Source organism: Haliotis rubra, unplaced genomic scaffold, assembly GCF_003918875.1.
Source record: "Haliotis rubra isolate DU_JTF1 unplaced genomic scaffold, ASM391887v1 Scf370, whole genome shotgun sequence".
In the NCBI taxonomy this organism is placed as follows: Eukaryota; Metazoa; Mollusca; class Gastropoda; order Lepetellida; family Haliotidae; genus Haliotis; species Haliotis rubra.
Genome location: NW_025767047.1, coordinates 869,744 through 885,559, shown reverse-complemented (window position 1 = coordinate 885,559; position 15,816 = coordinate 869,744). Strand labels below are relative to the sequence as shown.

The following is a 15,816-nucleotide window of genomic DNA, read 5'->3' as shown; positions in this document are numbered from 1 at the left end:
GATCATCACACCAGGACAATCTGCTGATACCTAGAGCTGATACAGAGCGTATCATCCACCAGGACACCTTCCACTGCTGCTGCCACTCACACCTACAATCTGCTGATACAGAGCTGTGTATCATCCACCAGGACACCTTCCACTGCTGCTGCTGCTGTATCATCAACCAGGACACCTTCCACTGCTGCTGCCACTCACACCTACAATCTGCTGATACAGAGCATCCACCAGGTTTATCATCCACCAGGACACCTTCCACTGCTGCTGCCACTCACACCTACAATCTGCTGATACAGAGCGTGATCATCCACCAGGACACCTTCCACTGCTGCTGCCACTCACACCTGCTGCTGCCACTGCTGCACACGTATCATCCACCAGGACACCTTCCACTGCTGCTGCCACTCACACCTAAAATCTGCTGATATAGAGCGTATCATCCACCAGGACACCTTCCACTGCTGCTGCCACTCACACCTACAATCTGCTGATACAGAGCGTATCATCCACCAGGACACCTTCCACTGCTGCTGCCACTCACACCTACAATCTGCTGATACAGAGCGTATCATCCACCAGGACACCTTCCACTGCTGCTGCCACTCACACCTACAATCTGCTGATGATATCCACCAGGACACCTTCCACTGCTGCTGCCACACACCTAAAATCTGCTGATAGACACCTTCCACTGCTGCTGCCACTCCACCTAAAAGCTGATACAGAGCCTATCATCCACCAGGACACCTTCCACTGCTGCTGCCACTCACACCTACAATCTGCTGATACAGAGCGTATCATCCACCAGGACACCTTCCACTGCTGCTGCCACTCACACCTACAATCTGCTGATACAGAGCGTATCATCAACCAGGACACCTTCCACTGCTGCTGCCACTCACACCTACAATCTGCTGATACAGAGCGTATCATCAACCAGGACACCTTCCACTGCTGCTGCCACTCACACCTACAATCTGCTGATACAGAGCGTATCATCCACCAGGACACCTTCCACTGCTGCTGCCACTCAACCAGGACACCTACAATCTGCTGATATAGAGGCGTATCATCCACCAGGACACCTTCCACTGCTGCTGCCACTCACACCTACAATCTGCTGATACAGAGCGTATCATCAACCAGGACACCTTCCACTGCTGCTGCCACTCACACCTACAATCTGCTGATACAGAGCGTATCATCAACCAGGACACCTTCCACTGCTGCTGCCACTCACACCTACAATCTGCTGATATAGAGCGTATCATCCACCAGGACACCTTCCACTGCTGCTGCCACTCACACCTACAATCTGCTGATATAGAGCATATCATCAACCAGGACACCTTCCACTGCTGCTGCCATTCACACCTACAAACTGGTTATACAATGTGTATCATGAATCTTGAATTATGGGTATCAACCAGAAGCCAAAACTATTCACTGGCCAGTTGGTTCAGTGACATTTTAAATTGTAAAATGAAACATGAGTGAAACAGTATTGTCAGGATGGTAGAGAGGCAGAGAGAGACAGAGATGGAATCTTACCTTCCCATTATCCCAATATAGTTTGTGGAGTCTCTCCACTTTGGCGGGGCTTACATATGCTCGCTTAGATTCCTGCAACACAACAAAAATAAAATTTGTATGATAAAATTGACATTATACTTATCCTGACTCATGCTATAATTGCTTATCTCCCTTGCCTTTCGACGGTTACATGGAAACTTGAATCCCTTTGTTGCCAAGAACAGTCAAATTGCTCACCCTTTTGGAGCCCCACTTTCCTGCCAAAAGTCCGCCGGCATGACTCAAGCCATGCTCTCATCACTCTTGGACCTAGAGTGAAGCCTGTAGTGATGAGAGGGGGCGGTTGGGAGGACCCTTCAGATCATGAGTCAGGATAAGTATAAAATATAAATTTTATCATAAAAATTACATATTTTTCCTTCCTGACTCAAGCTATAATTGCTTACCAAATCCCACGGAATTAGTCAGTGGGTCAGCCACCTTCCGGGATTCACTGTGACTGTCAAGAATGCATCTGATCATGTATCCCCTGGGAACTCTTCTTACGAGATTCTTCTACTGCAGCCAAAACATCCTGATGATTATCAGAGGACCACCTTCTCTTACATCCAAAAAAGAAGTAAATCGTATAGATTTCATAGAGGACTATTACCGAAACTGAAATGCGACCCATATGTTAAGGTAAGGACTATTACCGAAACTGAATTGCGACCCATATGTTAAGGTAAGGACTATTACCGAAACCGAGTCAAGATCACTCATGCGCTGATTATCTTGTAAGACAGGGGAACATGGACTCTCTGCCTGGCGTCAACAAGTCAACGTGATAAGGGTGAAATCATCTGGCTGAAACCTTGATCTGTTGCGCTACTACAACTGGTCCGAAATGGTGGATACCAGATACATCTTTTGTAGCGATATCCCAAAGATAATGGTTGGCGAACACAGTGTCCGACTTCCAGAAGCAGCCTTCCATGATGGACATGATGGACGATAAAGAGCAATTCCCATGTAGGGCGAGTGTCAAGGCTAATGCTCTAACTTTGTGTGGATTGGAGGCTCTTGGAGGATCCAGCCCTGGTGCTCTGTAAGAACATAGGATGACAGTTCTGATCCCAAACGAGATAGTTGTTCTGGAGATTCAATAGTCGTGGCAGGTGATAGTGGGATGAAGAGACGCTTGAACTTTGTCCTAATTGTAGCAGTCCGTTATAAGTAGATCTTTAAGGCTCTGACTGGGCACAGGGACAGGTCTTGTGTATCATCTGGTCCGAGGATCATAGATAATGCTGGGATGTGGAATTGTCTATCAGGCTGACCTGATAGCTGATTCTGCGCTATGAAGTCCCATCTAAGTCCCAGGTGGACAGCAGCATGCCCCCTGGAGTCAAATCCGGTTCGTCCGTAGTTGATGGCATGTATCTCTAACATCTGAGCAGCTGTAGCTAAGGCGAGGAGGAACAGCGTCTTCTGAGTTAACAAAATGGTGTGTCTCAGTGGCTCATGCTCATGCTGTTGCAGCACTACGTTGAGGTCCCAGACTGGAGCTCTAAACTTCTGCTGCTGGTCTTCAGGCTTAAAAGACTTCAGTAGAGTGACGAGTTCAGGTACTTTGGTGAGCTTGACTCACGTATTCATGGTGAGCACAGAGCTCATCGCTGCCAAGTATGTCAAGTGTGTAGATCCCTTCAGGTGTCTAGTAGCTCTCAGGTGACATAGGTACTCAACCACTTGCGGATGTGTAGCTTTCATGGCCGAAAAAAACCTTGCGTGCAGCAAACTGGTCAAAACTCTTACACTTATCATCATAGAGGTTCCGAGTTAATCGTCCTAAGGCCAGTGTAACTGGCTTGGCTGCTCTGGTGGAGTACCCTCTTCTCTTCAGGCAGTGCATAATACATTGCATGAGTGTAGCTGGAGCCCTCCTGGATTGCCGTGAGGTTGCCTTGTGTAAGGGTGGATCAGTAGATTCGGCCAACCTGGTAAGACGCAGCGTTGGTTCTCCCAGGAGCTGTATTAGGTCTGGAAACCAGGTTCTCGCTGGCCAGTAAGGTGCGACCAAAATCAGTCGTAGGACTTTGGTCTGGTTGATCTTGTGTAGAACTTGTAGTAGCAGTATCGGCGGTGGGAACGCGTATGCGTTCACTCCCTCCCATGATATGGTTAGAGTGTTGACAGCCCAGGCTTGAGGATCTGGTACCAGTGAGACAAACATCGCAATTTGGTGACTGAAACGTGTCGCAAACAGATCTATGAGGGGACAGCCTTGGTCTTCGGTCAGCAGCTGGAATGCTTCCAGGTGCAGCATCCACTCTGTGGGTGATGGTCGGACCGGTCTGGATAAGGCATCGGCTAAGATGTTCTTCGCCCCTGGAATGTGGCAGGCCTTTATCCATAGGTTGAGGTCATCTGTTAGGTTGAAGAGCTGGATCGTCAGTTGTAGCAGTGGCGCTGATCTCGTTGAGCCTTGTAGGTTTATGTAGAAGGCTACTGTTGAGTTGTCGTTGTGGATCATAAGGACTGCCTTGATGACCGCCTTGAATTCCGGCTGGTTTATTTGTAGAACCCTTCCTTCTGGCAACCAGATTCCTGATTTGCGCTCCCCATCCTTGTAGAGATGCATCCATGAAGTGATGAATGTTGTAGGCCAGCTCTTGCAAATAGATTCCACCGCAGACATTCGACCTGTCTGTCCACCAGAGTAGATACAACTTCAGGTGCTGAGGGATGGTGACCCTCTGCAGACTGTCGAGATGAGGCCTGAGGAGTGAGTGAGTGAGTTCAGTTTTACGCCGCACTCAGCAATATTCCAGCCATATGGCGGCGGTCTGTAAATAATCAAGTCTTGACCAGACAAACCAGTGATCAACAGCATGAGCATCGATCTGCACAATTTGGAACCGATGACATGTGTCAACCAAGTCAGCGAGCCTGACCACCCTATCCCGTCAGTCACCTCTTACGACAAGCATGGCCGCCGTTTGTGGCAAGCATGGGTTGCTGAAGACCTATTCTACCCCGGATCTTCAAGAGTCTGAGGCCTGAGGAAGCGTTGTAGCGGATGTAGCTGCAATTTTCCTTTGTGAGCGAGAGTCTGTGCTGATGTGAGGAGGCCTAGGAGTCCTTGCCACGCTCTTATCAGTAGTGGTGAGTTGAGAGCAGCTGGCAGACACGCCTGGATGCTTGACCACCAGTTTTCTGGTACAGTGATGCAATTCTTCGTGGTGAGGAACTGCAGATCCAGTGATGGCTCTAATTCCGACTTCATGTGGTTGACTAGCCAGCCCAGCTGCGTCAGGAGATGAATCATAAACTGCAGTTGACGTCTGAGTTGATCTGCTAGTTGATGCACTGGATGCCGTCATCTAGGTAGAAGTCACTGCGAAGTCCCCCCTGATGTAGATACACAACGATGGGCATGTGTATATAGTAAGGCTGCGCAATATAACCAGTTTACCGGTATTTACCAGTTCAGACATGAACACGATAGTATTGCGATACGCTGATCGAAAACTGGTACTTTGACATGCATTTGGAAAACTTCGTAACACTCGGAAATCCTCGGATATTTCCGTTTCTTAAATCGTTCCTTTCCTTGTTTCATTTGTGCCTAACATTATTTACATTTTTATTTTGCCATCATTAAAAGATTTTAATAAAGCCAAACAAGCATAGTGATTTTGTTGTATTTTTGCTAAATCAAGCATTAACTTGATTATAAGTAGTTTTTGTTAAAAAACAAACAAACTTCTTGCAATATATTGCAATACATATCTCAATATATGCTCTCGCATCCCAATATATCACAATATGAAAATTCTCTACAATACCCACCCCTACTATATGGCCACGGGGTCGAGGAAATTCCAAAGGGGAGGACCCTCCACTGGCAATGTTGATACATCAAATTGCAGATACTTCCTCGAGGCCAGATGTATTGGATGTGCAGGTAGGTGTCTTGCAGATCGATGCTGGCTAGGTAGTCATTGGGTCTGATGAGATGTCGCAGTTATGGTAAATGCAGCATCTTGAACTTCAGCAAGTAGTCTTGGTTGAAATGCTTCATGTTGTAGATGAGGCAGAACTTCTCTTTGGAGTTCTACTCGGGTGTCTGTGCACCTGCGGGTTGACGGTGAGTGGAGGCGTCGCCTTGAGCTGGATATGGTACCCCTCACGCAGCACTTGAACGACATAGTTGTCTTCTAGTAGTCTCCACTTCTCCCAGTTGTAGCCTTCATGTCCACCCACAGTTGACGGTTGCACAGGAACGGCTGGAGGTGGAACAGACCAGTCATTCCAAACCTGAACTTCACTGGTGAGATGACCGGGAGTAGCCGGAGAAGCTACCTCTACTGGAGTGAGCTCTGGAAGCGTCGGTTGAGTGACGAAAGTTGTGCGACTTGCCACCCCGGGATGCCGGATAATTCTCAGGTGCGAGGTGGTTGGAGATGAATTCCTCGTCCTTCCTTTGAGTGACGAGCGCTGACAGGAACATCCATTCCTGGTCAGTCTTCGGATTCTGCAAGGTGTTGATCATCACTTCGTTGATGGTACTGGATCTTGCAAGACCGAAGAATGCCCTTCTAGTGGTCGTGTCAAGTTGTGACTTTGTAGCCTTCGCGAAAGCTATCTTAAGGTTGTCTGGGATCTACGAAATCGGCTTCATCGGGGAATCGTCAGGGTGTCGATGTCGTCATCTCTGATGCAGTAGGTGTCCGCCAATTTGGAGTCATGGGTTGGAGATGATATCGGCAGGCCATCAGCGATCCATTCTAATACCTCAGTGTCATTAATGATGGATGGGTCTGGATCCTCCTGGATGATGTGGTCCGATGCCAGGGCTTCACCCTGGATGGAGTCTCCACAGGATACCGCAGGTGTAGAGTGGCTGAGGGGACACTAGAGTTCCATAGATAAATACTGCTGCATCGCCATGACCACCTTCCTGGTGATATTGGCTACGAGGTCCTGCTGATTGAGGGGTTGCGCGGAAGCTACCATTAAATGCCATGAAGTAGTAGATGATTCGCTAAGACGACCGTATGAAGCCGGAGACAGGGTAGCGTTTGCGAACGCTTATGGGTTGACTAAAGCACTGCTGCTAGACTGCAGGCGCTGATGTTGGCTGCGTGGAAGGATTCACGAACCCTGTAGAGCTGGTTGTAGTCATATGCCGTGTAACCCTCACAACAACTTGAGGTTCGAGAACCGCGGGCTGTGAGTAGGATGAATTGTCTGCTTCGTCAGTGGGCGTCAGATCGTTTGCAAACGAATGTACTTTGGCACCAGGCTTCGTTGACTTCGAAGATCTCGAAGAGCGGGAAGACCGATGATGATGACCTCGACAACGATGACTTTGACGACGACTGCTTCCATGTCGATGACCTCGAAGATGGTGATGACTTCTTCTTCAGCTTCTGTAGATCAAACCCCTCCCTAAGAGGAGACTTGAGGGGCAGAGATGGGAGTAACCCCTGGAGGGAGACTCCAAGGAAATAGCAGACAAGGGAATACTTACATTCCTGGAGCTTATTAGAGGAGACAACTCAGGTTCAGATGACTGGGAAACGTCCTTTTCAGCAGAGACCCTGCTGTCACGCCTACATTTGTCCATAGTCTTGCGTAAATGAGATAATAAATATTTATTAAATGCAAATTCTGATAAATGTGCACAATATATACAACATAAGACCCACAGGGGCGTGTCACGCTTAAAAACAGCGTTAAAAAGACACATAGGTATATAGACCCTACCCTAGTACCATATAAAAGGAAAGAGATGTAACGATGAAACCACCCCCTCCTCAGTCAAAGGTCATCTATGGCCAACAAGTGAGTAGGACCGCCAGTGATTTTGGAGGAAATGCCAGCTTACTGTCCAACACAGGTGCTGTCAACGTGCCTGGAATTAATAAACGAATTTAAAAGGTAAGTTTTCGCTGTCTTGGGTGATCCATGATTTTGGCGTAGAATTGCAGAGGTAGCTGTGGTTGTGGCAAATAACTTTTGAAATCATGATCCGATTGTGACCATTTATGGCACTTTTTGTAGGAAAATCATCTAGCTCCCGATCTGTAGGCCTCGGCGGGGCCTTAAAAATATTTTACTTGGTGAAATCTAACTTTGATTGAGGAGGGGTGGTTTCGTCGTTACATCCCTTACCTTTTATATAGTACTAGGGTAGGGTCTATATACCTATGTGTCTTTCTAACGCTGTTTTTAAGCGTGACACGCCCCTGTGGTGAGACCAAAGAACACAAAGTGTTCATGCAAGAAGATCACACAGGGTGTGGATCAGCCGCTGAGATGCGTAGCCTGCATTGTTTACATGCCACCATGTAAAAACAGTGACCTGAAATGGAGTGAAAATAAATACAATGTTATGATAATAGAAGGTCTTGAAATACAATGCACGGCCTCAATTTGAAGATTTGGCCTAAAGATAAATGGATATCAGCCATAAAAGGGACCCAGGAAACCGCCAAACCGTCCGCTTTGACGATGAGGGAGTGAGTGATGAGAGCATGGTTTGAGCCACGTGGGCGGACTTTCGACCGGAAAGTGGGGCTCCACACGTGTGATTCAAGTTTCCACGTAACTGTTGAAAGGGAAGGGAGATAAGCCATTATAGCATGAGTCAGGATAAGGAAAAATTAATTTGTTTTTAATTAATTTTTCATTAATTCTAAATGCAGTGAAGACAGAGAAAGGTATGATGAATGAAAAGAGGAGATGACAAACATGGCAGCAAAAACAAATTTTGCAAATAATTTTCAGTTCTGATAATCCATCATTAATATTCTATTGAGCATTGCAACAATGCCAAATAGTTCACATAAAAAAGAGTCAAAGGCTCCACAGATCATCAAACTATTTCTGAATATGATATTATATAAAAAAAGAACATACATTCCAGACAGAGTTCAACTGTGCAATACTCACAAATATTATATTGAGGCAAGATATTGAAAATGGAAAACATTCTCACAAATCACTTTCACCTTCAACTTAGGTAACTTATGACCTTCCCAAACTGTTGTCCCAAAGATGTATAAGTTTCATAAGCATACAGAGAAAATGGTTTAACACATGCTATATTTGGGATTACACTTTCTCAGTACAGATTCTAGTACTTTTGTGGGATTAAGTCATACTTGAACCCACACACCGCAGAGGCAGGATTTCAAAACATGTCAAACCTACTCAGCCACCCAGTAGTCTAGCATGGCACCTAATGGCCGAAAGCTGCGAAAACACAAGCCATTTAGAAGTGGTCATGTTACACAGGATGTCAAAGTCACATGTCAAACCTACTCAGCCACTGCTGCTTCCCCCCAAAATCGGAAATCGGAAAACTGGTAGTCTAGACCATGGACTTTGTGTACCCCTCTGATAAGTGTGAATTGGTACATCTCCCACAGCCGAAAGGTACGAAAACACAATGCCATTTAGAAAGTGGTCAAATGTTACACAGGTCATATTTGAGATTACACTTTCTCAATAAAGTACAGATTCTAGTACTTTTTGGGGTGAAGTCCCATTTCAAACACCAAATGGGACTTAGCCCAACAAAAACACTGGAATAGGTACTTCTCTGAGAAAGTGTAACCCCAGAGAAAATGGTTGCTGAACTGGTAAACAGGTTTCTTCGGGTTATGACCTTGGGATGACCTTGACAAATGATATGTTTTGTAACTGATTTACTAAAAATCTGCAAAGAAGACATTCTCCATAAACACCATTAATGTCAAACAATTATACGCTTTTGAAATTAATGTAATTTGGTTAAAAGTATTTAGTGATGGTAGCTTGACATTTTGCCTGAACTGAAGGATGAAAAGTCCATGAAAACATTTACACTTCTTAAATATACCTGGAATGGATGTCGACACAGCGTCCTCTGGTTGACCTGAGGCTCTTCCTCATCTGTCTGCATCATCAGATCAACCAGCGCGTTGCCTGGAAATACAAACACTGCCTACTGACTCTCACAATCAACCAGCGCGTTGCCTGGAAATACAAACACTGCCTACTGACTCTCACTATCAACCAGCGCGTTGCCTGGAAGTACAAACACTGCCTACTGACTCTCAATCAACCAGCGCGTTGCCTGGAAGTACAAACACTGCCTACTGACTCTCACTATCAACCAGCGCATTGCCTGGAAATACAACATCGCCTACTGACTCTCACTATCAACCAGCGCGTTGCCTGGAAATACAACATCGCCTACTGACTCTCACAATCAACCAGTGCGTTGCCTCGAAATACAACATCGCCTACTGACTCTCACAATCAACCAGCGCATTGCCTGGAAATACAAACACTGCCTACTGACTCCGACAATCAACCAGCGCGTTGCCTGGAAATACAAACACTGCCTACTGACTCTCACAATCAACCAGTGCGTTGCCTGGAAATACAAACACTGCCTACTGACTCTCACTATCAACCAGCGCGTTGCCTGGAAATATCAACACTGCCTACTGACTCTCACTATCAACCAGCGCGTTGCCTGGAAATACAACATTGCCTACTGACTCTCACAATCAACCAGTGCGTTGCCTGGAAATACAACATCGCCTACTGACTCTCACTATCAACCAGCGCGTTGCTTGGAAATACCAACATCGCCTACTGACTCTCACTATCAACCAGCGCGTTGCCTGGAAATACAACATCGCCTACTGACTCTCACAATCAACCAGTGCGTTGCCTGGAAATACAACATCGCCTACTGACTCTCACAATCAACCAGTGCGTTGCCTGGAAATACAACATCGCCTACTGACTCTCACAATCAACCAGCGCATTGCCTGGAAATACAAACACTGCCTACTGACTCTCAATCAACCAGCGCATTGCCTGGAAATACAAACACTGCCTACTGCCTCTCACTATCAATCAGCGCATTGCCTGGAAATACAACATCGCCTACTGACTCTCACAATCAACCAGCGCATTGCCTGGAAATACAACATCGCCTACTGACTCTCACTATCCACCAGCGCGTTGCCTGGAAATACAAACACTGCCTACTGACTCTCACTATCAACCAGCGCATTGCCTGGAAATACAACATCGCCTACTGACTCTCACAATCAACCAGTGCGTTGCCTCGAAATACAACATCGCCTAATGACTCTCAATCAACCAGCGTGTTGCCTCGAAATACAACATCGCCTACTGACTCTCAATCAACCAGCGTGTTGCCTGGAAATACAACATCGCCTACTGACTCTCACTATCAACCAGCGCGTTGCCTGGAAATACAACATCGCCTACTGACTCTCACAATCAACCAGTGTGTTGCCTGGAAATACAACATCGCGTACTGACTCTCACAATCAACCAGCACATTACATTTCCAGCCTGTTGATTGGACATACAACACTATGTAATGTGAGTTCTGTGTAAGTCATATGTGTCTTGTTTACGCTGTATGAATTCTGTGTAATTTGTGTGATTTCTGTGAAGGTTGTATGTTGTGTTTGTAGGATGTGTGTCTTCAGTGTAGAATGTATGGATTCTGAACCGGATGTGTATGTTCTTTGGCACTGTGAGTTGTGTGTGTTCTCTATGCAGGTCATGTGTTGTGTGTGTAGTTTGTGTGTGTTCCCTGTACGTTTTGTCTGCTGTGAGCATCTCACCATCTTGTCCATAAAGGCGGAATGCAAACTTGCAGCCAGGGATGGTGACTTTCTCCATGTCCTCACTCAGCTTGATACGTGCCTTGCTGTTCACCTCCACTAGCTGAAACACACACATGCAGTAAGATACATGTAACTACTGATCCAGAGAGGACTTGAAGACTGCAGCATTACGAGGAATGTACAGTAGCATTCAAGGAAATGCAGAATGTACAGTAGCATTCAAGGAAATGCAGAATGTACAGTAGCATTCAAGGAAATGCAGAATGTACAGTAGCATTCAAGGAAATGCAGAATGTACAGTAGAATTCAAGGAAATGCAGAATGTACAGTAGCATTCAAGGAAATCCAGAATGTATAGCAGCATTCAGTAGCATTCAAGGAAATGCAGAATGTACAGTAGCATTCAAGGAAATGCAGAATGTACAGCAGCATTCAAGGGAATGAAGAATTACAGTATCATTCAAGGAAGACAGCTGATGACGAGATATGCATGTGACCAAGGCAACTTGTAAGGTGTCGAAAGGTGAATAATGGTATAATAGTAGTTGTGGGAATTGGTTTAAATCACATAATTGATGATTGGTTCAGTACAACCAATCAATCATCAAAAGTAATTGGTTAGCGTCATATATCAAATTTTCCTGGTAATGTTTGTTAATGCACAAAAAAGAAAGAAAGAACATGCAGTTATTTCGTTTTTCTGCAAATTGCACAAAATGTATTTGCAAATTGTACATCTTTAAAGGAAAACTAGTATGTAAGGAACATGAATTTCCTGGAGTCGTTAAGATAAATTCACTCATGACTTGGAACGAGCATGTAGTGCTTATGAAATGTAACAGACAAAACCAACCTTGTGAAAAATATTGTTATTGCAAACAAGTGTTCCAAAATTGTTTGTGTTCGATTATGAGAAAACATGATCAATTGCTTGGTCATTGCGATCAATCTTCGTTTATTTCAATTGATCCGACCACCACTATACAATAGTGGTCAATACTCACACTAGTGACCAGGGCCCACTTGCACAAAGCGATTTTAGCGCTACGACTATCTTAAGCCTATGTTGGAGAATGGGAGTTACAATCATTGTAGAGCTAAGATCGCTTTGTGCAAGTCAGCCCAGCGGTATACAAGTGAGTCCCACAAGGACTCACACTGCGACTCACCTTGAACACACATCCTAGTGCAGGCTGCTTCTGGCAGGTCACAAGGTGGGTTCCAATTCCGAAACTGTCAATGGCGTGACCCTACACAATGGATAATAACGGGTAAACCTTTGCATGATGTGCAAGAAGTTGACAGATTGAAGACAAGTGTACAGTGACACTAGGTATAGTGCTAGCTGCTTCATGACAACTCAACAACCACTCACGTACCACACACCTTGCTACAGACTGACCTGGCTGCTTCATGACAACTCAACGACCACTCATGTACCACACACCTTGATACAGACTGACCTGGCTGCTTCATGACAACTCAACGACCACTCATGTACCACACACCTTGATACAGACTGACCTGGCTGCTTCATGACAACTCAACGACCACTCATGTACCACACACCTTGATACAGACTGACCTGGCTGCTTCATGACAACTCAACGACCACTCATGTACCACACACCTTGATACAGACTGACCTGGCTGCTTCATGACAACTCAACGACCACTCATGTACCACACACCTTGATACAGACTGACCTGGCTGCTTCATGACAACTTAGCGACCACTCATGTACCACACCCATTTCTGGTGTCCCCCGTCGTGATATTGCTGGAATATTGCTAAAATCGGCATAAAACTAAACTCACTCACTGACTCATGTACCACACAACTTGATACAGACTGACCAGGCTGCTTCATGACAACTCAACAACCTCTCATGTACCACACAACCTGCTACAGACTGACCTAACTGCTTCATGACAACTCAACGACCACTCATGTACCACAGACCTTGCTACAGACTGACCTGGCTGCTTCATGACAACTCAACGACCACTCATGTACCACAGACCTTGCTACAGACTGACCTGGCTGCACACTGAACTTTCACTAGTGCTGACACAGCCTACTACTGTCATGTGGCAGCGATATCATCAATATATGAGCGGCAAATCGTGAATCAAGCTGTCAAAATCATATCTGACCGCCCACTACTTAAATTCGGAACACAACCTCCTCCCTTCAGGCCGCCGCTACAAAGTTCCAATTGTGAAAACTAAGAGAGCCTGTATATCCTTTATTCCAAGTACCATATCTCTCTTAAACAAATGTGAAGATACCTAAATCAAAGAATTTATGTAAATATGTTTGGTATCTCTCTAATGTGTCAGTAGCTCTGCTGATGTAACACAAATTCCTGAAAAGGCATTAAAGTATTATTCTATTCTATTTATTATAGGACAAAATCTGGAAGGTTTGTTTTTTACGTGTCATCTCACGTTACTTCTCACATTAGAAGCAGGCCAGCAGCTGTCACTTTTCACCCTGAATTGTTTCCATGTGTTTTTCAATTAGGAAATTGACACATAACACAATCAACAGACACAGCTGTATATTGAAATTTGTCAGAGTCCAAACAGCTTACTATGGACAAGGCTATGCTGACGTATAATGACAATATACCTGTTGGTTTAGGGAGTGTATGGTGTCCTCATTGATGTCATTGCTGGCCACTATGGCTAGACTCTCAAACCAGGGCAGCTTGTACCTGCAACATGGTGAAACAGTAACTACCATAGTATTACACACACCATTTTTACCATGGAATGAAGTGTGCTCTTAGCTACTTAATGACACAGTTCTCTAACTAATCAATCTGATGGGTTGAGCTGAAAAGAGCAATTTATACATTTGGTAGCAATAGAGGAGGAGAATCAATGCTTACAGTCATTAGGTCAAATTCAAACTATTTTACTACATGGCAATCCCAAGACAGGGCTGGTCAATACAGAAAACCAGTCAGGCTTTACCTGTAAAACTTAGTGTAACAACATGAAAAATACCTTAAGAGAGTAAGGAAAAAACATATACAATGAAATCTTGTTAACATGGCCTCACCTTGAGCATCAGTATCTTTTCACTACTGAGTATTTGTATTGTGCAGGTATCATAGAATTTCTTCACATTACACTACAAATTCATGAAGCTGTACATTCACCAATTTCCTCTTTATAGATTTTAGATACTTTTTCTTACTTGTCTGCAATCTTCTTAAAGGTCTGGCGCACATGTCTAGATAGATATGACAAATCCCCACTGTCAAGTCGGATCCCACGGGCTTTGTAGCCCACCTCATGTAGTGCCATAGCTACAGTGCAGAAGTTGGGCAGGCCAGACCTGATCACGTCATATGTATCAATGAGGGCAATCAGATTGTCAGGGAATGCCAATGCATAGGTAATGAAAGCCGCCAGTTCACCATCACAAACTTGGTCAGACAGGAAACCTAGACAATGTAAATGAAATAATCACCACTCTGCTACCATCAAAAACTAAACTACAAAGTACAAGCAAACGGCAGACAACTTTATGACAAGTTATTGTGAGATTATCATCTATATAACAGTATTCTTACGACTACTTTAAGGTATTGACTTACTGGCTTTATATTTTGTTACCTAAGACTCTGGAGAGCTCTTGCTGCCATTTCAAACATATATCAACAAAGTTCACTTCTTCTTTAGAGTTGGGTTTGCAGAGTGTCTGCAAGAAAGGGAAATGCACCATTTTTCAAAATTCATGGGAACAACTGCATAAGAAAGGATTACAGTGAAGGTGCTATAAATAATGTCAGATGAAGAACTGTTCATGCTAAATAATTAACTAAACCTGCAGAGGTTTCCAATTCTTTGAAGAAAGTCGTCCTTGGGGTACATATATGCATTTTCTGCGGCTGAAAATGTCCTGTGACAGTTGTATCAATGTTTTAATAAAAATATTGTACAATAAATAAAATCTTTTTTATTTATTATACGGCCCCCACCACGTGGAGTTACCTCCCTGCTACGCGTGCGCAGCCAACCAGGTAAGCACCTAGGCCCGTATCATCATTCCTTCTGCTGAATAAATCAGTGAACAGAATTGCGGGGAGGTGGGCGGCCCTACCCTAAGGACGACTCTCTTCAAAGAATTGGAAACCTCTGCAGGTTTAGTTAATTCTTTTTCAGAGAGATCGTCCTTGGGGTACATATATGCATAAACACAGACTCCCAAAGACCGGAGGCCAGGGAGGTGGGAATTCTGTCAAAGTACACATGAATAGCGATCGTTAGGAATAATGTAACAGACGCCACAACACTCACCTGTCACGTGTCCCGGAGCTTCCGTGAGAGAAATTATGGGAGGGTAACCGACAGGGAGGATAGGTACTTAGAACCGACCTCGCAGGTTAAGCACAGCAAGTTCGCACACAGTGCGAAAATAAACAACCCCATCCACATCATGGTCTATTAGAGAGCATAATCTCCGGAGAGAATCGCAAGGAGTTAGATCACACAACAGCGGATATATCAATAAACACAAATGAAAGCAGCGTCAACTAACCAGATAACCAAGACTCACTCTGTCAGGGTGGCAGGACACTGTCCACTGGAGAGAACAGAACGGCCAAAACGCACA

General features: G+C 44.9%; 1 protein-coding gene across 1 annotated transcript in view; it reads right to left on the bottom strand.

Annotated features, from left to right (window-relative positions):
- Positions 1-15,816, bottom strand: part of LOC124285932 (nicotinate phosphoribosyltransferase-like) — a 66,779-nt gene that overhangs the window by 7,078 nt on the left and 43,885 nt on the right. Inside the window, exons 6-12 of the mRNA XM_046722208.1 lie at positions 14,817-14,901; positions 14,395-14,644; positions 13,822-13,906; positions 12,356-12,436; positions 11,184-11,286; positions 9,407-9,492; positions 1,552-1,623 (exon numbers count right to left, since the gene is read on the bottom strand). Coding sequence (XP_046578164.1) covers positions 1,552-1,623; positions 9,407-9,492; positions 11,184-11,286; positions 12,356-12,436; positions 13,822-13,906; positions 14,395-14,644; positions 14,817-14,901 — 762 coding nt within the window. The remainder of the gene's footprint in view (positions 1-1,551; positions 1,624-9,406; positions 9,493-11,183; positions 11,287-12,355; positions 12,437-13,821; positions 13,907-14,394; positions 14,645-14,816; positions 14,902-15,816) is intronic.